This window comes from Heptranchias perlo, chromosome 24, assembly GCF_035084215.1.
Source record: "Heptranchias perlo isolate sHepPer1 chromosome 24, sHepPer1.hap1, whole genome shotgun sequence".
Lineage (NCBI taxonomy): Eukaryota > Metazoa > Chordata > Chondrichthyes > Hexanchiformes > Hexanchidae > Heptranchias > Heptranchias perlo.
Window position 1 is genome coordinate 41,280,568 of NC_090348.1, and position 25,071 is coordinate 41,305,638.

The 25,071-nt window shown below is 40.3% G+C and overlaps 1 protein-coding gene across 2 annotated transcripts in view; it reads left to right on the forward strand.

The window, feature by feature from the left end:
- Nucleotides 1-25,071, forward strand: part of mkln1 (muskelin 1, intracellular mediator containing kelch motifs) — a 133,944-nt gene that overhangs the window by 35,059 nt on the left and 73,814 nt on the right. For both annotated transcript variants that reach the window (XM_068005164.1, XM_068005165.1), the window contains 4 exons: nt 2,752-2,861; nt 13,971-14,163; nt 19,438-19,515; nt 22,858-22,923. In XM_068005164.1, the coding sequence (XP_067861265.1) occupies nt 2,752-2,861; nt 13,971-14,163; nt 19,438-19,515; nt 22,858-22,923 (447 nt within the window). The remainder of the gene's footprint in view (nt 1-2,751; nt 2,862-13,970; nt 14,164-19,437; nt 19,516-22,857; nt 22,924-25,071) is intronic.

Below are 25,071 nucleotides of genomic sequence, written 5' to 3' on the forward strand. Positions count from 1 at the left end.
CTACAGTTTGAGAAATTCATATATAGTCCTGAATTATAACTGGGCTGGCCATAGAAAACAGAATCTCGCCATAGAAAATATGACCCCTCTGCCAGCTGCAAGTTTCATTTTTGAAGTAGTAATTGAAGCTCTTTTGGAACTAATTTGAAATCCTCCAGTGTGCTGTATGGACTGCAGCCCTTCACTTGGTTGCATTCTTGCTTACATTCCAGATTAGGGAATGCTGGAAAATAGATCTTTTAGTCTGCCTCTGTATTGCAGGATGCACTACATGAGCATATGTGGATTGCACTTCATGAAGACCATTGAGGGTGCAGCAAAGTGGGTAACTGAACACGTTTCCTCTCTGTCACAACCATACCTGAAGTGAAATGAGGCTTAATTGCATCTATACAGAAGTGAACCCTTCAAATTGAAATCTGGTCTCCATTTTCTCATTTTGAATCATAACATAATTTGGATTCGACTTATCATAATTTGGCCAATATTTGAATAATACAAGTCCTTACATGTACTTTTTCTATAAATACCAGATAGTTAATATATCATTTGATAGTCATTTCCAGTTAATTAAACTTTCAAATGTTATCATCTAGTTATTCATCTAAATTAATAGACTTTTATAGGATGAATAATATGAGTTATAGTTATCCATCAAAATTCCAAATTTGATTTATTCATTATAACTAGTCTGCTCGAAGTTGGCCCTGGCCTTGTGTGACATTAAGGCAAAACTAATTCAATTTCACTCAATATTTGCATTATAATGGTTTACAAAATGAAGCCTTTTAGTTGTTTCCAGTCATACCTTCCTGGTAATGAACTGTTTTAAATACGCAGATCATTTAAATGAAAATTGTCATGAAGGAAAAGTCTAAGGCTGGTTCTGGCAGACAAAAAAAGTTGTTGCCAGAAAATTGCATTTTTGCAGCTGGTTGGGAGTGTAGTCTTGGAGCTCAGAATAAATGAAAGACTTCATCCTAAAATTTAGCTCCTTATTCCATTACTAGGAAAACAACTTTTATATAGTCTGCATAATGCTGTTTTCAATTTTTAAATGTAGTAAGACCGTATCTTGATAGATGGGAATGATCTGTTTTGACACTGTCTCCTGTATTGTAAAAATATTTTGTTCTTTGAACGTATGTTGCCAATTCAACATATAAAGTAGTTTATTTGGCTCTTCTTTTGCCTTTATGCTTCTAAAGTAAGTCAACTTTTTCCAATTCATTCATTTTTCTCTGCATTCCCTTTTTAACTTTTGAGCCCTCTTCAGTTCACCTTTTGATTAGGAGTTGAAGTCATTCACAATTGGAGACATTTATTTCTCCACTTTTCTTCCCTCTGCCCCCTACCACCAGGCTGAAAGTGAGGTTCTTCACTTCGGCGAGGGATCCTATGCAGAGCTTGTCCTCACTGAGAACTGGTGACAACCCCATCATGTTTGAACTGTGTGTGGGCAATCCTTCCCTTTTTTTGTACCATTGGGTTGTTTCCCTTCTTCGAAGCACTGACTCAAATCTGCAATGAAAACACTTCAGTGTTAATAACCCAATGTCGACATTTGTAAATTGGAAACTAGATCAATGGACAAAAGTTAAATTAAAAGTACAGATGGATTTATAGTTAGAAATACTTTCCAGAAAGTAACACTGCAGTACAGAAATGTGGCTTAAGGAGGATTAAAAAGCAAAAATCACAAGGAGGAATGTTCTTTTGAGTAGAGGAATTCAAAACAGGATGTTACTGCCAATTTTGATGTGCTGTACTGGAATCAAATTGTTCCTTTTTGGAACATAACCTTTTGAAGCCTGATTTGGAGCTGGTAGACTTGATTGTCGGACCGCCCTGGGAGTATGAGCTTGCAGCTTCACTTTTGTGAAGTGTCTTGTCTCTGCTGCCCACGGTTACTGGCATTTCACTAATATGTATACTGTAGAGATTGCTCCTGTTTTGTTACTGGCCAAGACTTAAATGGGTTATGGGAATTGGTCCCTAAAATGCATTTTGCAAATGCACTGCACATCAATATTTTACAAGTTATAACTGCAATTTTAACCGTCAAATTAAAAAAATGTTTTACTACTTTATTAACCCTCAACTGATAAACTAGTTGTGTATGTTTGTCACAGTATGTATATAGTCCTGGTCAGTCATTAATGATCACAAAATCTTGTGCTTGAGAAATGGTTTCAATTAATTAATCTTCTTAGCCTTGAAGAACTTGTGCTATAAATAATGTATTGTAGAGCTAGATTAAAGCGTTAAGATGGCACAGTGCCATCGTTTGAAGAGCACGTCTCAAAGCATAAAATCTGAACTTCTTTAAAACTAAATCATCAAAATTCAATAGAGAGAAAATGTTAATGATTTATAAAAAGCACATCATCAATGCTGCCCTTCTTTAGGGCCACTTTTTGTAAGAGAGCAAAGTGGGTGCTGTCTTTTTCTGCAAAAGCTGAATGTTTAACCCTTTTACTTTTTTGCTCTATTAGGAAGCTTTACAGTACTGAATATATTGGTTTGTTTTTCCCTCTACTTCATTCTCTGCTTCATCCCATGTTCATTACCGTTTCAAATTAACTCTGCCAAATGTATCTTGCTGTTAATCTGAATCTATACATTTGCAGGTAGTCATTAAATGAGGAATGATGTGCAAAAATGGCTCTACCTGTTTTTGAGGTTATATAAAACTACTTTAGGCATATCCAAAGGCACTCTTGAAACTTTTTTCCACCCTTTTCTTTATAGTTCCATTAATGTCCTGGGGTCCTAGCTTTAACTTCAGCATCTGGTATGTTGAACTACATGGGATAGATGAACCAGACATTGTACAACCATGCCTTAACTGGTACAGCAAGGTAGGCATACTGTATTGTATTTTATGTAAGATGTTTTATTTCACTTTGAAGGTTACACTGAATTTAAAAACTTACTTTTTAATGCCACAAATGTGTTTGGAGGGAGCAGGAGTTAAGCTTAGTATCCAAGACCATCTTAGCTGCGAGCACGCCTATATTTGTGATTGTCAGTGAAACTTAAACCATAGCTCCAAGGAAATGAAGCATTGATGCTGAACTGAGAGGAACTGGCCCTGAAGCTCCAAGTTTTAAAATATTTGAAATGGTTTTTAGGCCTATGGTAGACTGGCAATTTGATAAGCCTTTATAGTCTAAAGTAAGTAAGATCAGTGCTGAACGCTATTCGTGTCTGAGAGCAGGTTTGAAATATATAGCAAATATTATTAAAACGTTGTTGAATTTTCTTTTATTTTCGCTAATTGATGCCTAGCTTATCTAACTGCTACGTGCCATTAGGAAAGTTTCCATGTACATTGTGAAGTCTTAGTTTTATGCTGATGAATTCTGTAGCCATCACATGACTTTTTAACAAAGACCCTCCCAAAATATGTAATGCTTTATTCCCTGAATAAGCTGATGATTGCAAATTTCTTTAAATTGGTAATCTTTAAATGTAGCTGAATTTATGAAGTTTAGCATGTTTTCATGAACTAAGTATTCTAATTTCAGAAGTAGTAATTAACATATAACCAAATGGCTACAAAATTTCTTGTATTAGTTTGGAGTAATTACTTCGGAGTATCTGAGGCTTTTAAAAAAAACTGATAAAGGCTCAGGCTTTAAAATCCGATATGTAATGAAGGTTTCTGCACCAGCAATTTAATTGTTTGGTACTCGATTTCAGTTCAATCAAGACATGAATTCAAGTATGCAACTAGTTTCAAAATCCAATTTAGTTAGCAGTTGTTTCATCTATTAAACTGAGTAGAAACCTGAAAAAGCTTAAGTTAGTCATATCTACTTACTGTCTAGATTCAACACAATAGATTGATCAGCTTTACCCCACAAGTGTTCCCTCTACATAGCTTCTAATGGGTGCCAAAGAATGCTTTGATGGAAGGTGACACTGTCTCTGCTTGGTGCTTCCTTGTTTGAAGAAGCTCAGATGGGGAACTGAGTGGGGGGCAGGACTCAAACCTGCACCCCTCCCTGATTCAGGAACTCGTTTTGTTTTAAATGGTCGTCTCATTTTCAGGAACTTCTCAAATTCCAGAGGTGAGAGTGACTGCCCTTGACATCAAGGCAGCATTTGACTGAGTGTGGCACCAGTGGCTGGAGTCATACCTAGCACAAAGGAAGATGGTAGTGGTTGTTGGAGGCCAATCATCTCAGCCCCAGGACATTGCTGCAGGAGTTCCTCAGGGCAGTGTCCTAGGCCCAACCATCTTCAGCTGCTTCATCAATGACCTTCCCTCCATCATAAGGTCAGAAATGGGGATGTTCATTGATGATTGTACAGTGTTCAGTTCCATTTGCAACCCCTCAGATAATGAAGCAGTCTGTGCCTGCATGCAGCAAGACCTGGACAACATTCAGGCTTGGGCTGATAAGTGGCAAGTAACATTCGTGCCAGGCAATGACCATCTCCAACAAGAGTGTCTTACCACCTCCCCTTGACTTTCAACGGCATTACCATTGCCAAATTCCCCACCATCAACATCCTGGGGGTCACCATTGACCAGAAACTTAACTGGAGCAGCCATATAAATACTGTGGCTACAAGAGCAGGTCAGAGGCTGGGTATTCTGCGGCGAGTGACTCACCACCTGACTCCCCAAAGCCTTTCCACCATCTACAAGGCACAAGTCAGGAGTGTGATGGAATACTCTCCACTTGCCTGGATGACTGCAGCTCCAACAACACAAGAAGCTCGACACCATCCAGGACAAAGCAGCCTGCTTGATTGGCACCCCATCCACCACCATAAACACTCACTCCCTTCACCACCGGCGCACTGTGGCTGCAGTGTGTATCATCCACAGGATGCACCATCAACTCGCCAAGGCTTCTTTGACAGCACCTCCTAAACCTGCGACCTCTACCACCTAGAAGGACAAGGACATGGGAATCTGCACGTTCCCCTCCAAGTCACACACCATCCCGACTTGGAAATATATTGGTTGTTCCTTCATCGTCGCTGGGTCAAAATCCTGGAACTCCCTTCCTAACAGCACTGTGGGAGAATCTTCACCACACGGACTGCAGTGGTTCAAGGCGGCGGCTCACCACCACCTTGTCAAGGGCAATTAGGGATGGGCAATAAATGCTGGCCTTGCCAGCGACGCCACATCCCATGAACAAATAAAAAAAAATGCACCAGTGTTGTGCTGAATGTTTCTGCTTCCCACTATATTTTAGTTAGCGCTATCTACTCTGAGCAACATAGAAGTGTCACTGGTAAGAATTTTCAAAACATGTCAGATACGCTAACCAGCCATCCTGCAACCAGTTCACATGATTTTAGCATCTAACTGTTACAGGTATTGAATACAGAAAATGTTGATGGGAGCTGAGCCTGACTTCCAAGTGCTCTTCAGCTGAGAGCATTAGAGCATTCACCAGTATCTGAGCAGGGGAAACATTCAAATTGTTTGCTGAGAGCTGATGTGTTTTGCAGTAGTTTAAAGGCCTGGTTTGAGTGGGAGTTGAATTTAACTCCAAAAGAGGGGTTACAGCAGCTGAGAGCAATTATTTGTCAGCCTCCCCATAATTGAGGTCTGTTTAATTATAGTTGAGGTACATGTTTATTTTATTTCTGCATTTGCTAATGAACATTTATTCAATCACTACTGTTTGAAGCATCCAATAAATTTTGAATCTTAGTTTGAATGACTCTGCATTTGAAACTAAAATTGTGAAAATTTTTGGAAGACTTTCAGTTTGGATATGTCCAAAAACTGCTCAGTGAAGAATTGAAATGTTATTCACAATGAAGAAGTGTGTCTCTATTCTGAGCTTTGCACTCACCAAAGATGAGATGTTGGTGCTGTGGATTGGCACACCTTCCATTTTGTGACACTCCCATGTCAGCCTCCAACACTCAGTCAGGTGTGGCACGTCCCTGCACATCACTTCGACCGTATGCCTCAGCCCCAACATGGAAGGAATATCCCTTACTGCACGAAACTGAAACTTTGCATCTGCAAACCAGCAGTTGGAGGAGAATGCCATCCTAGAGTCTATACTGACTTTAACCCCAGTCTGAGTTGAAAGGCCAGGGCACAGCCCACTGTGCCAACCAGTAACCTTATTTGTATTTTTTTTTTAAAAAGTGGTTTAATAGGATTAATTTGGTGATGTAAGTTAATTAATTCATAAGATTTGTTAACAACATATCAATTCTTGGTGAAATTGAAAAGATCAACAATAAGATTCATCGTGAAATATTTTCAAGTACTTTGTTTGGAAATTTAACATCACTTTTTAAATAGATGATTCCTCTTCCTCGCCTCAACAAAAAAAAGCCCTGTAGGTGTGTGCTAATCAATTGTACTTGAATCGATCAATGAGATGCAGGGATAAATGCCAGCACTACGTCGGAAATAAGGCAGATGAGCTGAGGGCACAAACACGTGGCAGTATGATACCTTAACTATTACAGCAAATGGCTTAGAGGGGCAGGACTGGCAGCTCAACGCCCCTGGTTACAGGGTTTTCAGACGTGCTGGAGAGGGGGATAAAAAAGGAGGTGGGGGGGTGGCAATTTTGGTTAAGGAAACAATTACAGTTTGAGGAGGGACGATATTTTAGGAGTATCAAATGAGGCTTTATGGGTTGAGCTGAAGAACAAAAAAGGGGCAGTCACATGACTGGGAGAGTACTGTCAACCCCCAAACAGTCAGAGGGAGATAGAGGAGCAAATATGTAGGCAAATTTCTGAGGTGCAAAAACAATAGGGCAGTAATAGTAGGAGACTTCAACTACCCTAATATTAACTGGGATACAAACAGTGTGAATGGTATAGAGGGTGTAGAACTCTTAACTTGCATACAGGAGAATTTTTTTTTAGCCAGTATATAGCAAGCCCAACGAGAGGAGGGGGGGGGCAGTTCTGGATTTAGTTCTAGGAAATGAAGAGGGGCAGGTGGAAGAAGTAGCAATGGGAGAGCATTTTGGTGATAGTGATCATAATACAATTAGTTTTAGCATAGTTATGGAAAAGGACAAAGACAGAGCAGGAGTTAAAGTTTTCAATTGGGAAAAGGCCAATTTTACTAAACTGAGAAGTGATTTAGCAGAAGTAAACTGGAAACAGCTACTTGAAGGTAAATGTGTCAGAGCAGTGGGAGACATTCAAAGGGGTGATTCAAGGAGTTCAGGGTAAACATGTTCCCACAAAGAAAAAGGGAGGGGCTGCCAAATCTACATCCCCCTGGATGTCAAGCATTCAGGGTAAGATAAGGCAGAAAAAGAAAGCCGATGATAGATACCGGGAACTCAATACTACGGAAAGCTTAGAGGAGTACACAAAGTGCAGGGGTGAAGTTAAAAAGGAAATTAGGAAAGCAAAGAGAGGGCATGAAAAAATATTAGCAGGTAAAATCAAAGAAAACCAAAAGATGTTTTATAAATATATTTTAAGAGCAAGAGGATAACTAAGGAAAGAGTGGGGCCTATTAGAGACCAAAAGGGTAAACTATGTGTGGAGGTGGAAGATGTGGGTATGGTTCTCTGTATCTGTCCTCACAAAGGAGAGGGAAAATTAAGGAGGGAGAGTATGAAATACTGGATGGAATAAACATAGTGAGAGAGGAAGTATTAAGGAGATTAGCATTTTTGAAAGTGGATAAATCACCAGGGCCGGATGAAATGTATGCCAAGCTGTTAAGAAGCCAGGCAGGAAATAAGAGGCTTTAACAATCGTTTTCCAAACTTCACTGGATACAGGCGTAGTGCCGGATGTTTGGAGGACTGCTAACGTTGTACCGTTGTTTAACAAGGGAGCGAAGGATAGACCGAGTAATTATAGGCCAGTCAGCCTAACCTCAGTGATGGACAAATTATTGGAATCAATTCTGAGGGACAAGATAAACTGTCACTTAGAAAGGCACGTACTAATCAAGGACAGTCAGCATAGATTTGTTAAGGGGATGTCGTGTCTGACTAACTTGATTGATCCTCCTTGAAAAATTCAATGAGGGTAGCGCAATTGATGTAGTCTACATGGATTTTAGCAAGGCCTTTGACAAGTTCCCACATGGCAGATTGGTCAAAAAAGTAAAGGCCCATGTGATCCAAGGGAATGTGGCAAATTGGCTCAGTGGCAGGAAGCAAAGGGTAATGGTCGGGTGTTCTTGCGACTGGAAGGCTCTTTCCAGTGGGGTGCCGATACTAGGTCCTTTGCTTTTTGTGGTATACCTTAACGATTTGCACTTAAACGTAGGGGGCATGATTAAGAAATTTGCGGATGACACAAAGATAGGCCCTGTGGTTGATAGGAAAGCTGTAGACTGCAGGAAGATATCAGTGGACTGGTCAGATGGGCAGAAAAGTGGCAGATGGATAAGTGTGAGCTAATACATTTGGAGAGAGCAAACAAGGCAAGGGAATACACAATAAATGGGAGGATACTGAGAGGTGTGGAAGAAGGTGAGGGACCTTGCAGTGCATGTCCACAGATCCCTGAAGGTAGCAGGACAGGTAGATAAGGTGGTTAAGAAGGCATATGGAATACTTTCCTTTATTAGCCAAGGCATAGAATACAAAAGCAGGGAGGTTATGCTGGAACTGTTTCAAGCACTAGTTAGGCCACAGCTTGAGTACTGCGCACAATTCTGGTCACCACATTATAGGAAGGATGTAATTGCACTAGAGAGGGTACAGAGAAGATTTATGAGGATGTTGCCAGGGCTGGAGAATTTTAGCGATGAGGAAAGATTGGATAGGCTGGGGTTGTTTTCCTTGGAACAGAGGAGGCTGAGGGGTGATTTTATTGAGGGGTACAAAATTGAGGGGCTTGGATAGGAAGGACATATTTCTCTTAGCGGAGGGGCCAATAACCAGATTTAAAGTGATTGGCAGAAGGATTGGAGCGGAAATTAGGATTATTTTTTTCACCCAGAGGGCGGTGGGGGTCTGGAACTTACTGTCCGAGAGCATGGTGGAGGCAGAAACCCTCGACTTTAAAAAAAAAAAAAAAAAAAAAAATACCTGGGTGTGCACCTGAAGAGCAGTGACCTGCAGGGTTACAGACCAAATGCGGGAAAGTAGTTGGGCTGGGTGGCTTGTGTCTCAGCCGGCGGGGACACGATGGGCCGAACGGCCTCCTTCTGTGCCGTAAATTCTGATTTCTGCATTCAATCCTCAGTTGTGTGACAATGCGTAAACTGATTTGAAGTTTTATATAATTGACGATACAGACTCTAAATATGGAAATACAGGTCAGTGTTAGTACACTGTGCCCGATTAATAATCGGGATGTGCTTGAACTTAATTCCTTCCCATGTTTTGCTTCTACGTTGCTCTTTTCCAGGCACCCATCGATGATATTACATAGCTTGTCGTTAGGACCGTTAACTCCAAACTGTCATGTACTTCCTTTCTCTTTCTTGCTCCCACCCCCTCCCAATTCCTAATATGAATTGCCCAGCTCCCAGTTAGTACCTCCCAGCAGCAAAATGGTTGAATCCCTTTTTTATATTTCCAGTTCTCTGTAATGCCTTTGTTGGAGGATAGTTATCTATAATGAGATGTTCTAACTGTTCCTCATTCAGTAAGGTTATTGAAACATTGAGATCAGGCATTCATAGATATATTAAGTATATAGTACATGCAATTGCACATAAGCATGCACTTAAAATATAGTACTTAGAATCTGAGCTCAGTATTCAGGTTGACCAAATCTTCTGAATCCAAATCCTTATTACAGTTTGCCACTTTTCTCTTACCCCACTACATGACAATTCATGTGCCATTACATTATATAGTTACATTAAAAGGTAAGAACAACACCATACAAGGAAAAACTAATTGAAACCCATACTTTGCCAATAACTTTAGTTGATAAGCTGATTTCCTTACTAACACGTTCTTTTTCTGTTGGACTAACAATTAGTACATCTCCATATTTAATTATCTTATCAAATTTCTCTTCTAATATAATTGCTATTCCACAAGTGAAACTTGTAATTATAAGTCTTTTGGTTCTGTACCATTCATAAGAACATAAGAAATAGGCGCAGGCCCTACGGCCCCTTGAGCCTGCTCCGCCTTTCAATAAGATCAGGGCTGATTACCTCAACTCCACTTTCCCGCCCTACCCCTGTATCTCCTGATCCCCTTAGAGTCCAAAAATCTATCTATCTCTGTCTTGAATATACTCAAGGACTGAGCATCCACAGCCCTCTGGGGTAGAGAATTCCAAAGATTCACATCCCTCTGAGTCAAGAAATTTTCCCTCATCTTGGTCCTAAATGGCCAATCCCTTATCTTGAGACTATGACCCTGAGTTCTAGACTCTCCAGCCAGGGGAAACAGTCCCTCAGCATCTACCTGTCAAGCCCCCTCGGAATCCTATATGTTTCAATGAGATCCCCTCTCATTCTTCTAAACTCCAGAGAATATAGGCCCATTCTACTTAATTTCTCCTCGTAGGACAACCCTCTCATCCCAGGAATCAAATATATTCTTCCTTAGGTAAGGAGTTCAGAACTGCACAGTACTCCAGGTGTGGTCTCACCAGAGCCCTATAAAATTGCAACAAGACCTGCTTACTCTTGCACTCCAACTCCCTTGCAATAAATGCTAACATACTATTTGCCTTCCTAATTGCTTGCTGTACCTGCATGTTAACTTTCTGTGATTCGTGTACAAGACACCCAAATCCCTCTGACTACCATCATTTTGTAGTGTCTTTTTAAAAAAAAAAAATTCTGCTTTTCTATTCCTACCGAAGTGGATAATTTCACATTTCCCCACGTTAATCTCCATCTGCCACCTTCTCGCCCACTCATTTAACCTGTCTATATCCCTTTTTTGTAGCCTCTTTGCATTCTTCTCACAGCTTACTTTCTCCCCTAGCTTTGTATTGTCAGCAAACTTGGATACATTACCTTCTATCCCCTCATCTAAGTAATTGATATACATAGTAAACAGCTGAGGCCTAAACACTGATCCTTGCGGCACCCCACTAGTTAGAACCTGCCAACCCGAAAATGACCTGTTTATTCCTATTCTCTGCATTCTGTCCGTTAACCAATCCTCAATCTGTGCCCCAGGAAGCTGTGGAAGCTACATCATTGAATAAATTTAAAACAGAAATAGACAGTTTCCTAGAAGTAAAGGGAATTAGGGGTTACGGGGAGCGGGCAGGAAATTGGACATGAATTTAGATTTGAGGTTAGGATCAGATCAGCCATGATCTTATTGAATGGCGGAGCAGGCTCAAGGGGCCGATTGGCCTACTCCTGCTCCTATTTCTTATGTTCTTAATATATTACCCCCAATCCCAGGATCCCTCATCTTGTATAACAGCCTTTCTTTTTATTCGTTCATGGGATGTGGGCGTTGCTGGCAAGGCCAGCATTTATTGCCCATCCCTAATTGCCCTTGACAAGGTGGTGGTGAGCCGCCTTCTTGAACCGCTGCAGTCCGTGTGGTGAAGGTTTTCCCACAGTGCTGTTAGGAAGGGAGTTCCAGGATTTTGACCCAGTGTCTCTTGTGTGGCACCTTATTGAATGCTGTTTGAAAATCCAAATATTCTGTATGCACTGGTTCCCCTTTATCTACCCTGCTAGTTACACCCTCAAAACTCTAATGGATTTGTCAAACACTACTTCCCTTTCATAAAACCGTGTTGACTCTGTCTGATCATATTATGATTTTCTAAGTGCCCTTTTACTACGTCCTTTCTCTAGCATTTTTCCTACTATTGATGTCTGGCTAACTGGCCTATAGTTCCCTGTTTTCTCCCTTCCTTTCTTGAATAGCAGGGTTACATTTGCTATCTTCCCATCCACAGGGACCATTGTAGAATCTAGAGAATTCTGGAAGATCAAAACCAATGCATCCACTGTCTCTGCAGCCACCTCTTTTTAAAAACCCTAGGATGTAGGCCATTAGGTCCAGGGGATTTGTTGGCTTTTAGTCCCATTAATTTCTCCAGTACTTTTTCTTTACTAATCTTCATTGCTTTAAGTTCCTCACTCTCATTAGACCCTTGGTTCCCCACTATTTCCGGTATGTTTTTTGTGTCTTCTACTGTGAAGACAGATACAATGTATTTGTTTAATGTCGCCGCCATTTCCTTATTTGGCATTGTAATTTCTCCTGTCTGCCTCTAAGGGATCCACGTTTACTTTAGCTAATCTCTTCCTTTTTACTATTTGTGGAAGCTCTTACAATCTGCTTTTATATTTCTTGCGAGTTTACTCTCCTATTTTCTCCCTCTATCAATTTCTTTGTCATCTGTTGCTCATTTCTAAAACCCTCCCAATCCTCTGGCTTACTACTCTTTTTGGCAACATTGTAAGCCTCTTTTAATCTAATTATCCTTAACTTCTCTAGTTAGCCACGGTTGAATCACTTCCCGTGGAGTTTTTATTCTTCAAGGGAATGTATATTCGTTGAGCATTATGAATTATTTCTTTAAATGTTCGCCATTGCTTATCTATCGTCCTATCTTTTAATTTTCCATCTACCTTTAGCCAACTCGCCCCCTCATACCTTCGTAATTGGCTTTGTTTAAATTTAAGACCCTAGTTTCGGACTTAACTACATCACTCTCAAACTTGAGGTGAAATGCTATCATATATCATATGATCACTCTGCCTCAGAGGATCCTTAACTAGACAATTATTAATTAACTGTCTCATTACACAATACTAGATCTAAAATAGCCTGTTCCCTAGTTGGTACCTCGACATACAGTTCTAGAAAACTGTCTCGAATGCATTCCATGAACTCTTCCCCCAAACTACTTTTGCCAATTTGGTTCGCCCAGTCGAGATGAAGACTCAGCATGGGTTTGATTCTAAACTCTCGATGTTTTCGTTTTGCAGGACTAACTGTGTCTTGCACTGATATCATTGATTACAGCTACCTGGAACTTTGGATCCAGTATGCAATGGCATGTCTCTAATTAACTTCTCTCATTAAGCAGGTAGATACTTCATATTAAAATCTGCCGGTGCTGCGAGAGTTGGTCATAGTTCAAAAGTTCAGTGGTCGCTATCTTAGAATTGTTGTACATTTGTAACTATTTTAAAATTACAATAAAAATCATATTTCCCTGCCCAACAAAGTCAAAGGTAGTATTATTATAATATAAAGACAAATCAATAGCTGTATTATTAGCACACTTAGTCAGATTAACCCTTTCCTTACACCTTCACTGGTGGTCTTTCTGTTTACTATGCCAACACATGAGCCATACATTGTGCAATATGCACACCATCTGTCTGTCTTTACATGTTAGCATGAAGCTACTGTGCCACATGGTAACATTGATTTTTTTTTTAAGAAAACAATTTTTCTTAGACCCCAGGAACCATGCTAGCTCTGAATCTCTGTTTAAACAGCAGCACCTTCAATGTCTCCCTTGTCCAACCTTAAATTGATGGGATTGCTTTCAAATCTCTGCCTGTGATTTGGGCAGGTGCTTTTCTGACATTAAATTTCCAGCAGAAACTAGGCATGGGGCTACTTTACTCAGTTGGATTAGTGTCTGATGTTGGAACTTTTTAGAATTTTATTTCTAGGCAAAAAAAAAAGCTTTCTTTTTAACACATTTATCTGTGAAGTTCATTCTCGTGGCCACTAGAAATTTCAGATCTGCTCTAGATATTCTCTCAGGTTCAGCTTCTTTGGTCTCTAATGTAAGCAGAACCCACACCCCATATGATTAGAAGTTTACCCCTGTTGCCAAATATCTAGACATATGATGGTGTGACTAAGGACTGTAATATTAAAGTCTGATGTTAAATGAACTGGAAACTGCCTGCTTGCATATGCCTCCATGTGCGCTTCAAGGCAAAAGGCAGAGTAATTCCCACTTCATTGAAACAAAGTAATATTCATACTTGTTGAATGTGACAGATTGTGATGCAAGTATAGAGACTAAAGACTTCATAGCATAAAAATGTTTTTCACTGTTTCCTTATGTTCCAGTAGTACCGTGAACAAGAAGCCATTAGGCTATGCCTGAAACACTTTCGCCAGCACAACTACACTGAGGCCTTTGAGTCACTGCAGAAGAAAACTAAGATTGCACTGGAACATCCAATGTTAACCGAACTGCATGACAAGCTGGTTCTTAAAGGTGATTTTGATGCTTGTGAAGGACTGATTGAAAAAGCTGTAAATGGTGAGTGTGCCTGTTTTAATGCTTTCCTGTCCAATCAAACCAAAAAGAGCCATTGATCAAGTTGCAAATGACTCCACAAGCAGCTTTTGCACTGTCCTCATTTAAACATGTTGAGCATAGAGTGGAAATGAATGACCATTGTCCACAGATGACATGGTTTTGCTTAAAGGCAAGATATATGATAAACATAACAACAAAGTTGAAACTTTTGCGTGTAGTTCTATTTGTACAATCAGAGGGAAGTGTGGGTGATTTAGTGAATTGCTGTGTTTTTTTTGTGAACGTGGTGAAATCTATCTAAGTGGCCGTGATTCCCTTCACATTTCCTTCCTCATCTGAACTGAAGTGGGCTGAGTTGGGCTAATTGAAGACTGAATTTGTGTGCCTGGCCGCCTTAGAAAAAGCTAGGAAGAACTTGTTCACTCGGATAAATGGAATAAAAACATATTCAAAATGTAGTTGTATGCTGTGATGGCAGGGTTAGGGTGTTGGAGGGGTGAGCTTTGATCAAATGGCCATATCCCATCCTGGATGCTACAGAGCCTGGATGAAGCTGCTCTGGAATGACTTTAGCTGCTCCCTGTGCAATTGCTGTTGCTTATTTAGACTCTGCTTGAAATTTTATTCTTTGTTTTCAGAGGTCCCCTCAGAAATGCCCAAGAACATATTTTTCAATTTGAGTGTTATCACTGGGATGGATTTCTCTCGTCTCGCTTGATTCCTGTTTTTGTCTTGTGTGTAATCTAAATGGTACTATTTTTGAGGAGGGTGCAAGAGCAGAGGGACCTGGGGGGTACATATTCACAAATCTTTGAAGGTGCCAGGGCAAGTTGATTAGGTGGTTAAGAAAGTGTATGGAATACTTGGCTTTGTAAATAGGGGCATTGAATACAAAGACAAGGAAGTCATGCTAAATCTTTACAAATCACTCTCAGCTGGAGTATTGTTACAATTCTGGGCACCACACTTTAGGAAGAATGTCAAGACCTTGGAGAGAGTACGGAGGAGGTTTACCAGGATGATACCAGGGATGAGGGACTTCAACTATGTGGAGAGATTAGAAAAACTGGGATTGTTCTCCTTAGCACAGAGAAGGAGACCTAATAGAGGTGCTCAAGATTATATGGGGTTTTGATAGAGCAAGTAGGGAGAAACTGTTTCCTCTGGCAAGTGGGTTGGTAACCAGAGATCATAGATTTAAAATAATTGGTAAAAGAACTAGAGGGGAAGTGAGACGTTTTCACAGAGGGTTGTTAAGATCTGGAACGCACTACCTGAAAGGGTGGTGGAAGCAGATTCCATAGGAACTTCCAAAAGGCAATTGGACATGTACTTGAAGAGGACTAATTTGCAGGGTTATGGGGAAAAAGCTGGCATGTGGGACTAAATTGGACAGCTCTTTTAAAGAATAGTCACAGGCATAATGGGCTGAATGGCCTCCTTCTGTGCTGTGGGATTCTATGATTCTACTTGTTTGTAGTTCTGTGTGAGAAACTGTGGCTGTTCTGTCATTGTGAGCTGCGAACCCTGTAGCTGAGGTGCAATTGGGGTTTTTGTTCAGTAAGGACCTTCTGTACACTGTGGCTACATCAAAATGGTCATCTGCATTAAGGAATTTGAGACTTTCAGAAACTATGAAATCCAAGATCCCACCATACCATGAACCACAAAAGAGAAAATGCTAATTTATTTAGTGCCATATCCAGTCTTTCAAACACCTTACTGCTTCACATGCAATAAGTTACTTCGAACCAGTCACTGTTAGGTAGGTGAATATGGCAGCCATTTTGCTCACGCTAGATCCCACAAACAGCAATGTGATGCTCGACTGGTTAATCTATTTTTTTGTTGTAGTTGAGGGACTATTGACCCAGAACATAGGAAGCACAACATGGTCAACTTTGAATTGTATCATGGGATCTCCAACAGTCACCTGAACAGGGCTAGGTTAATGTTGAGACTGTACCTCCCAATAGTGCAGCTCTTCCTCAGCGCCACATTTGATTTGCCATTTGGAGAGAATTGCGATCAAGTGGAATTCAAACTTTTATCATCCTCTGTTGAGCATAATGCTTACTGGACATTAAATCAAAGCCATTTGTGAAGTGAGGTGGGAGTGACAAGATCAGTTTCTTTCCAAGTTCCAGTGGGAATGGCACACAACATGAAATGCATCCAGTTGGCGCAACATTGGTAATTTCACTGAGACTAGAGGAAGGCTGGTGGGAATAAAGGAACAAGGCCATTCAGCCCCTCGGGTATGTTCCATTCAATTAGATTATGGCTGATCTGTCCCTCAAGTCCATTAATCTGCCTTTGATCCATATCCCTTGATATCCTTGCCTAATAAAAATCTGTCGACCTCAGTCTAAATAAAAAAAAAATGTAATTGACTCAGCATCCACAGCCTTTTGGGAGAGAGAATTCCACATTTCCACTATCCTTTGTGAAAAAGTGCTTCCTGATTTCGCTCCTGAATGGCCTGGCTCTAATTTTAAGATTGTGCCCCCTTGTTCTACATTCCCCGACCAGAGGAAATAGCTTCTCTGTATCTACCCTAACGAATCCCTTAATCATTTTAAACACCTCAATTAGATCACCCATTAACCGTCTAAACTCAAAGGAATACAACCCAAGTTTATGCAACCTGTCATCATTTAACCCTTTAAGTCCTGCTATCATCCTGGTGGTAGCAATGTCAGACTGGTGCATTAGGAGTGGTTGTCTGAAATTTGGCCGAGTGGCGGGAGGTTCATGCCGTAACTTGGTCTGCAGTGGCTGACAAGATGATTGCTGACACTGGATGCCTGGAATGGCATGTATTCCATTTCCTTGTGGCTTCTGGCTGTTCTTCCTTTTGCTTGATCTTTAGCCATGGTGGCCCATCAGTTTCATATGTTCATGGCAGAGGAGTTGCCAGAGGTATTATTTGTGCTGCCTTAAATATATCCTTAATTTTAAGCCTAAAATCAACATCTGTGTCATAACTGTACCCCCCACCCACCCTTAGGAACATTACCTGGCTTTGATAACCTAATCATTTGATTCGTCCAAGTCACAAATGCAGTTGCCTGGTTTGATTCAATGCACCAGGTGCTGTGCTTGGCATGTTGAACTGAAACCCTCTGGAACCTTTAATAATTTAATTTAAAAAAAAATTCAGCCTTAATTTAAACTTGCCATGTGTTATGACCTGAGCTAGCAATGTGATTTTGAGGAAGCTGATATTCCGCAGTCCAGGCAAGTAAACTGCTAAATTGGTGGTGTTTTGCTGTCCTGTCCTTGATGCCATGGAAACGAAACTGAAACCCAGAAAAAGTAGAATAGTTCTTTGCGACCTGCTGTTGGTAGCAGTGTGCCAAAATAACTCTTGTTCTGTGTCTTCCTACATCAATCTATTTCTGTTTCATCGTTCAGCAGTAAGAAATGCCACAGAACTTGAAGCATTTCAAGTACCGAAAAAAATTCTGAGCACTGTGAAAACCGTAGAGCAATTCTGCTGTTTTTGCTCTTGTTTAAATTGATTCATGGTTTTCAGCCTGAGCCATATAGTCTGTTAGCACGGTGTTTGTTGTCAGAGATCAGGATTCTGTGCTGGTAACCTATACCATTTCAACATGCTGGAAAGGGTTCATTGTTTGTTCTTCGGCACACTATCCGCGATACAAAGTCAAGTTTCAGATTATAGGCAGTTTGTGCTTGCTTATGAAAAGGGGGAGATACACGATGAAAGAGAGGTCAAGGTACGAGGGAGATGTGAAGGGACAAGAGGAGAGACTGAGAAAGAGAGATAAATGGTGTGATCACTTCAGAGGTTGGTGCTAGAGCACAGTGAGGCTGAGTAGAGGGTTCTTTACTTCGTGTTAAATTACTTTTTCTTTGGTAAAAGTTTTTCATCTGCATCAGATGGCAGAGCTAAAAACCTCAGCTCATTGCCTTTTCAGATTAAGGCTACCCTGTGGATTTAATCATCTTCTTCATTTATAGGGTTTCCAATAAGTTACACATGGAACATCTTTGGGAGTGAGGATGATGGCATGGCCGGTCATGTAAATGTTGGACAGTGGCCATGCCGTTTTGTTGTTTTGCGAAGTAATAGTAATAGAAACTATCTTATTTGTCTTCTCTCTTTCCCTCCTCCCCCCCCCCCCCCCCCACACACACACACACACACACACACACACACACACACACACACACACACACACACACCATCCCAATATGTGCACTTGTATAAATAGAACACTGGGTAACTTTTGAGTAGCATTTTTCTTCCAGGAGAGAAGCAATTCATGCTCCAGTGATTTCACCACTTGCGATGGGAGACGACCTTCCACACAAGTGAGATAGATAGCAATTAATTGAGTATCTTCACACTCCATTTAATGTATTTAAAATGTAACTTTTTTAGTCAACGATACTGTGAGCACGGAACTAAATGCTGGAATTTTATTTCACTTGGAAATGCAAGATTAATTTTTAATCTATTATTACATTACCCCAGCAATGAAATTTCACTAGCTCTGTGACTCCCTCTTATTTTAGGAACTGAACAACATTCTTCAACCTCAAGAAGAATAATAAAATTATTCCACTGTTAGACTACACAAGTGACAAATGTGTAATCTGAATCCTTTATACTTTGTCTCCTTGCCAAGAAGCCCTTGGACAAATGGGACAAGTCTTTGAGTCCAGGTCCCTAACCATAAATTTATATATTTTTTAAAAAAAACAAGGTCGCCTGCTAAATGAGAAATTTGTTTTCTTTTTGATTGATTTAACTGGGTTTGAATTTGCTGCATTCTGGTAGCTTACAGAATAATTCAGCTATCTAAATTGGGTGCTTGAGTTCCCAGTGTTAGCCATTTATTATTGAACCCATTTAGTATCCTCTTGCTTCTAAACAAATAAGTTATAAACCCATCTTACTGCTCCTTCTATCTCTGCTTTTAAATACTTATTGTTTTTATTTGTTTCTCATGACAAGTTAAGCATTGTAAAATCTGGAAGGGTGCTTTCTTATCAACTTATAGGTCTGATAACCCAAATTAAGTGCCACGTTCCATACATGCCACTTATGCGAAGAACTTAGTGGCACCCGAGTGCCTCTCCCAAAAATGATCTTAGTATTCTGACCAGATGATTTATGTTCCAGTGCAAATAAAGAATTGATAAGTGGGCAAAAGGTATGTCAAAAATGTGAAAAACAAGAAAGCAACATTTGTTTTGTAGCTGTGGAACAACATCCAAAAACGTGTTTCCTTTTAATTTCAGATGGTTTGTTTAATCAGTACATCAGTCAACAAGAATACAAACCCAGGTGGACTCAGATCATCCCTCAAAGCAGCAAAGGTAGGGAACACTAAAGAAATGTACATGGATTGTATAAATATGGATTTTATGGTTTTTGGCAAAATGAATTGTTAATTTGAAAAATGAAATGTTTCCCTATAATTTGAACAAGTCACATTTTATGTATGTTCAGAGGATATAGTCGCTAAACTGAACGGGAAGGTATAAATGAATTGTACTAAATCGACTTGAACTCATATGCAGATAGTGTTGCTGAATGCTGGTGACCTCCAGTCCAATACATGTCCAGTAAACCCTGGTTTAGTAAATGATGTTTGGTGAACTTGGCATTTGGACTTGTGTACAAAGGACAAGTTTCCAGGTGAAGCGGAGTTTTTCTATTCTGTATAAATATTTAAGCAGCAGCTCTGGTATTAATGGCATTATTGAGGAGACTAGGCTCAAGTGCTGGTGTTGCTTTGCCACAAAAACAAAAGACTTGCATTTACAAATCATTTGCCCCTTCACATCTCTCCGAAGCTTCTTAAAAGCACATAACGAGCAACTTGGAAGTGCAGTGACTGTCTACGCAGGCAAACGCAGCAGCTATCTTGCCACTGAGACCTCACCAACAGCAAGGAAATAAATGACTAGTTCACCTGTTTTTATTGATATTTGCTGAAGGCTCCCACTCCGCTTTAAATGCTGCCGTTAAATCTTCAACAGTCACCAGAATGACCAGACAGACCTTTAGATTAATCCCTCATCTCACGATAAAACTCCTTCTCACAAACAGCATTATATGAAATGAAAACTTCATTTGCTTCGCTCCCTTAATTTGTATCTCTTTCAAAGGTTCATATGTTAACTAATGTTGAGAGCTGTTGCTCTAAAACTATAATGGGGGTAGGTCTTCACAGTAATTTAGCTTGATGCATGCTTGGTCTCTCGGGAAACATTTTCACGTCTAATGAAAAATGCGGTGTTCGGCCTAGAGGTTGATCAAATTCTGTTTTTCTTTGGTGTAGTTGTTCCCCCCCCCCCCCCCCCACTTATTTTAATGTGAGCAGACTCTGAGCCATGCAAGTTCAGAAGTTTGTTTTAATTTTGTAATTTGGGGAGTCTGGTGTTGTATCTAGCAACAGTTTATGCTCCCCTGAAACTTCCTTTTAGAGCTCCAGTGGCAAATTTATAATGTTTAAGTTAGGAGGACTGTGACAAAAATTAGTTATATTTCTCTAAGCTTTGGTTTGGTTGCTGCCCCTTTAAAACAGTCATAATGGAGGAAAACGGTCTCATTGTGCAGGGAGTTTAACAGAAAGCTACAGCTAGGGTTTTGTGCCAAGCTTGTCCTGATATAACGTTGAGGATTGGTGTTGTGGCCTCACACTTAAAAGGTTCAAGAGGGAGCCTAACACGCACACGTCAAACTTGATTGATTCAGCTTGGATTTGACAGTTTGCTTTTGAATTTGACATTTTCAAAATGCAGGATATGGTGGTAATACTCTAAAATAAAGAACCTTCCTGGTCAGCAGAAGACAGTTGAAAAATTCTGAGAGAAAGGCAGTTCTTGCAACCTGAAGCAACCAGTGGAAGTTTGAAATGGATTCATGGTTTTAAATTCCTGCAAGAAAGGGGAAACCCAGTGCATTTAAAAGCCATTTATCAAAGATTAAGATAATCCTTGGAATTATGATCTATTGTGCATTGAGGAGTTGCAAAGACTTGCTACTATAAATAAATATCTTTGATTATTCGCTTGTTACTGTTAAATTTGTTTCATATTTTAAACTTTAAATGAGATCTTGTGATGTTCAGTGACTGAAGTGAGATCTTAATGGAAGTATGTGATAGTCCCTTACCTAAAACCACTTGCCAAACAGGGTTCGTTGCTTGTTTACTGGTTGTGTTACTGAAGGCCTATTTAGATCTCACGGCAAGGATGGAGATTCTTGTAACTTGAGTAGGGACCCACCCGTGAGAGTAATTTAAGGTATGAAGCAATCCCAGATGAGAAGGTTTAAAAAGACCCAAAAATGTGAGAAGGACAAATAAACACAATGAATACTGTTTGTTCATCCTAATGTAAATGGAGTTTACATGCACCAACACAAAACAGGAATGGATGAGCGTTACGGGAATCTGGTGAAACTTGAAGAATGGAAATTCCGAATCCACTTGGGGACAAACCAGTTCCTTGTTTAACTTATGATGTGGAGATGCCGGTGATGGACTGGGGTTGACAATTGTAAACAATTTTACAACACCAAGTTATAGTCCAGCAATTTTATTTTAAAATCACAAGCTTTCGGAGGCTACCTCCTTCCTCAGGTGAACGATGTGGAAATGAAGTCCTCGAAATGAAGTCGCGACTTCATTTCGAGGACTTCATTTCCACATCGTTCACCTGAGGAAGGAGGTAGCCTCCGAAAGCTTGTGAATTTAAAATAAAATTGCTGGACTATAACTTGGTGTTGTAAAATTGTTTACAATTGTTTAACTTATTCACAGTTCATCTGCTTCCTCCTTGTCCATTAATAGTTGTGGTTTGTACTCCATAAACCGGTAAAAGATTCCTCCATTGATATTTGGGACTTTTACCCAACATATAACACATTCATCTTCACAAATATTCAATTTTGTTTTTAAAAAGTAATAGTACAATGCATTAACTTCTTTCCAGGCAAGAGAACAGACAGTCACCCTGACTCCAGGTATCAGCTCATGTTATTTAGAAACCAACTGCAATAATTTCTCCTGGCTGGCCTCCCACCTTGCACCCTCTTTAAACTTGAGCTCATCTAAAACTCTGCTGCCCTTATGCTAACTCACAAAGTCCCGTTCACCCATCACCCCTGTGCTCGCTGACCTACATTGGCTTCCGCTCCGGCAACGCCTTGATTTTTAAAATTCTCATCCTTGTTTTCAAATCCCTCAGTAGCCTCGCCCCTCCCTATCTTGGTAACCTCCTACAACCCTCAAAGATTTCTGCGCTCCACCAATTCTGGCCTCTTGCGCATCCCCGATTTTCATCGCTCCACCATTGGCAGCCATGCCGTCAGCTGCCTAGGTCCTAAGCTCTGGAATTCCACCCCTAAACCCCTCTACCATCCTCTCCTCCATTTAAGACGCTCTTTAAAATGTACCCCTTTGACCAGCATCTGTCCTAATATCTCCATATGTGTCTCGGTGACAAATTTTGTTTGATAACGCTCCTGTGAAGCGCCTTGGGGCGTTAAAGGCGATTATATAAATGCAAGTTGTTTTCCTTTGCGGAAAATGCCTTGCTTTTGCACACATTTCCTGTTTCGCCTACGTTCCTTGCATCTTCTAATGCTGACATTGTGATCCTGGTGCCCCTTCAGAGAAACTAAAAGAAATTGAATTTTTTTTTGGCCAGGTGATGGAGATGACAATCGACCTGGAATGAGAGGAGGTCATCAGATGGTAATTGATGTTCAAACAGGTAAGGATGTTGTACATTGAACCAGATCAGTACAATTAGAGTAACTTTTTTTTTTAAATCAGTGAAATAAAAATTTATGCAGTTGATAAATGGAGACTGGGCCATAATTTAGCCACTTCGATAAACTCTTCAATCTGTGACAATATTGTTGAGGGGCAAACACTCATCCTGTTATGTGAGGTAATCTGATGTCAATACTGAAGATTAAGCTTTTATCTGTACTGTAAATTGCTATATGAGCACTTTGCAGAATGAAAAGCTATTTTGTACCTGTAATTGTATGTTATGTTTGATAGCAGGACATAACTTTAGCTTGAAGGATTTTTGGCAGAGAGGGGGTGGAATTGGGAGGTGGCAGGTAATCAGTGCATTGTGTGAACTCAAAGTTCCATATAAAAGTGCTTTATGCAATTCACCGTGTGTAGTCTCATTTGAGATGGCCTAATTTTCTTCGTTGCACATTACCTTTGCTTTTGAATTGCTTGCCGAGGTGAATGACTGGTTGGTTGTGTTGAGAAGTCAAAAAACAGGGGAAAATGGAAGGTTCGTGAATAAACCAGAATGATACCTGTCGTGATCTTTCCCTCCAAAATGACTGAACTTAGGCCACAAATGTTCAAAATAGAAAGCAATTTTTAATTTGTTTACTTGGCTCATTGGATTTTTTCCTTTTTAGAGGGAATGAAATTTTTTTTTATTCGTTCACGGGATGTGGGCGTCGCTGGCGAGGCCAGCATTTATTGCCCATCCCTAATTGCCCTCGAGAAGGTGGTGGTGAGCCGCCTTCTTGAACCGCTGCAGTCCGTGTGGTGACGGTTGTAGCAAGATTTTACAACTGAGTGGCTTGCTAGGCCATTTCAGAGGGCAATTAAGAATCAACCACATTGCTGTGGGTCTGGAGTCACATATAGGCCAGACCGGGTAAGGATGGCAGGTTTCCTTCCCTAAAGGACATTAGTGAACCAGATGGGTTTTTACGACAATCCGGTAGTTTCATGGCCATCATTACTGATACTAGTAATGATGTGTAACACAAGCTTTAATCTGGAAAGAAGAGAAATTTGTTTTAGTTTCAAAGGCTGTCAGTCCTCCTACTGACCATTTGGAGTATTAACCAGATCTATGGAATGGCCTAGAACAAGCTAGACTGTTGCCAGTAGCAACAATGCCTTATTGACGTCACTTACGGCATCGGGGAGTGATTGCAGAGTCAGCAGCTATGTACTGTAATGGCGGGCACTAGTGTGGATGGTTTCAGTTCACAAACTAAGGAAATCAAAAGCACCAACTAATAGTGTGCTTGTTTTCATAATGCAGTTTGTAGAAGAATTTTTGGCTGATTTGCAAAACATTATGCAGCCAAGATTGTGTTCTCAGAAATGTACACAATCGAGCTTGTTCTAGGCCATTCCATAGATCTTGTTATTACTCCAAAAGACCACTATTGCACTGCTAGCTGCTGAGTACAGGGAATGCTAATGCTGAGCCAACCCTCCCATTTTCTAGAGAGGGTAAACTGCTTGTAGTTTAGTGATGACTGGGATGCATGGTAGAATCAATACACATCCTCTCCCAAACCCCAGTTAGTTCTGTGTCAACAAGCAAATTTGATGTTTTCAATCTGCATAGACCTCATTACTAGCATTCCTTTTGCAAATCTTGAAAAAGCTTGACCCACACGGCTCCTGAAACTTAACAGCTTAGTCCATGTGAATTGAAGTTGTTTACATTTGCAGCTTATGAACTGAAAACTGCCAATAAAGCTAATAGATTTAGGTAACGGAGAAGATAAAGGGGAACACAATGTATTTTGTTTATAGAGCAAGATCAGTTGCAATGACTACATTGTTGGTACAGTCTGCACAAAAAAGTATTGAACCTTTCCCAAAGCCATTTACTGGTGAGCTTTTGTAACATTTTGCTATTCTTTCACACAGTGGTGCACATCTTCTTGCATTGTGCATGACTCAACAAATGAATTGCAATGGGTGGGGGAGGCAAAGGGAATTATTTTAACTGCTAAATGTGAATGATTTCTCCTTCAGTATACTGGACTTGATTCTTTCTTCTTCAAATGCAGCTAGCCATAATCAGAAGGTGTCATTTTCATTTGTGGCTTGATTCCATTGTTTCCCTCCACTCCCATAT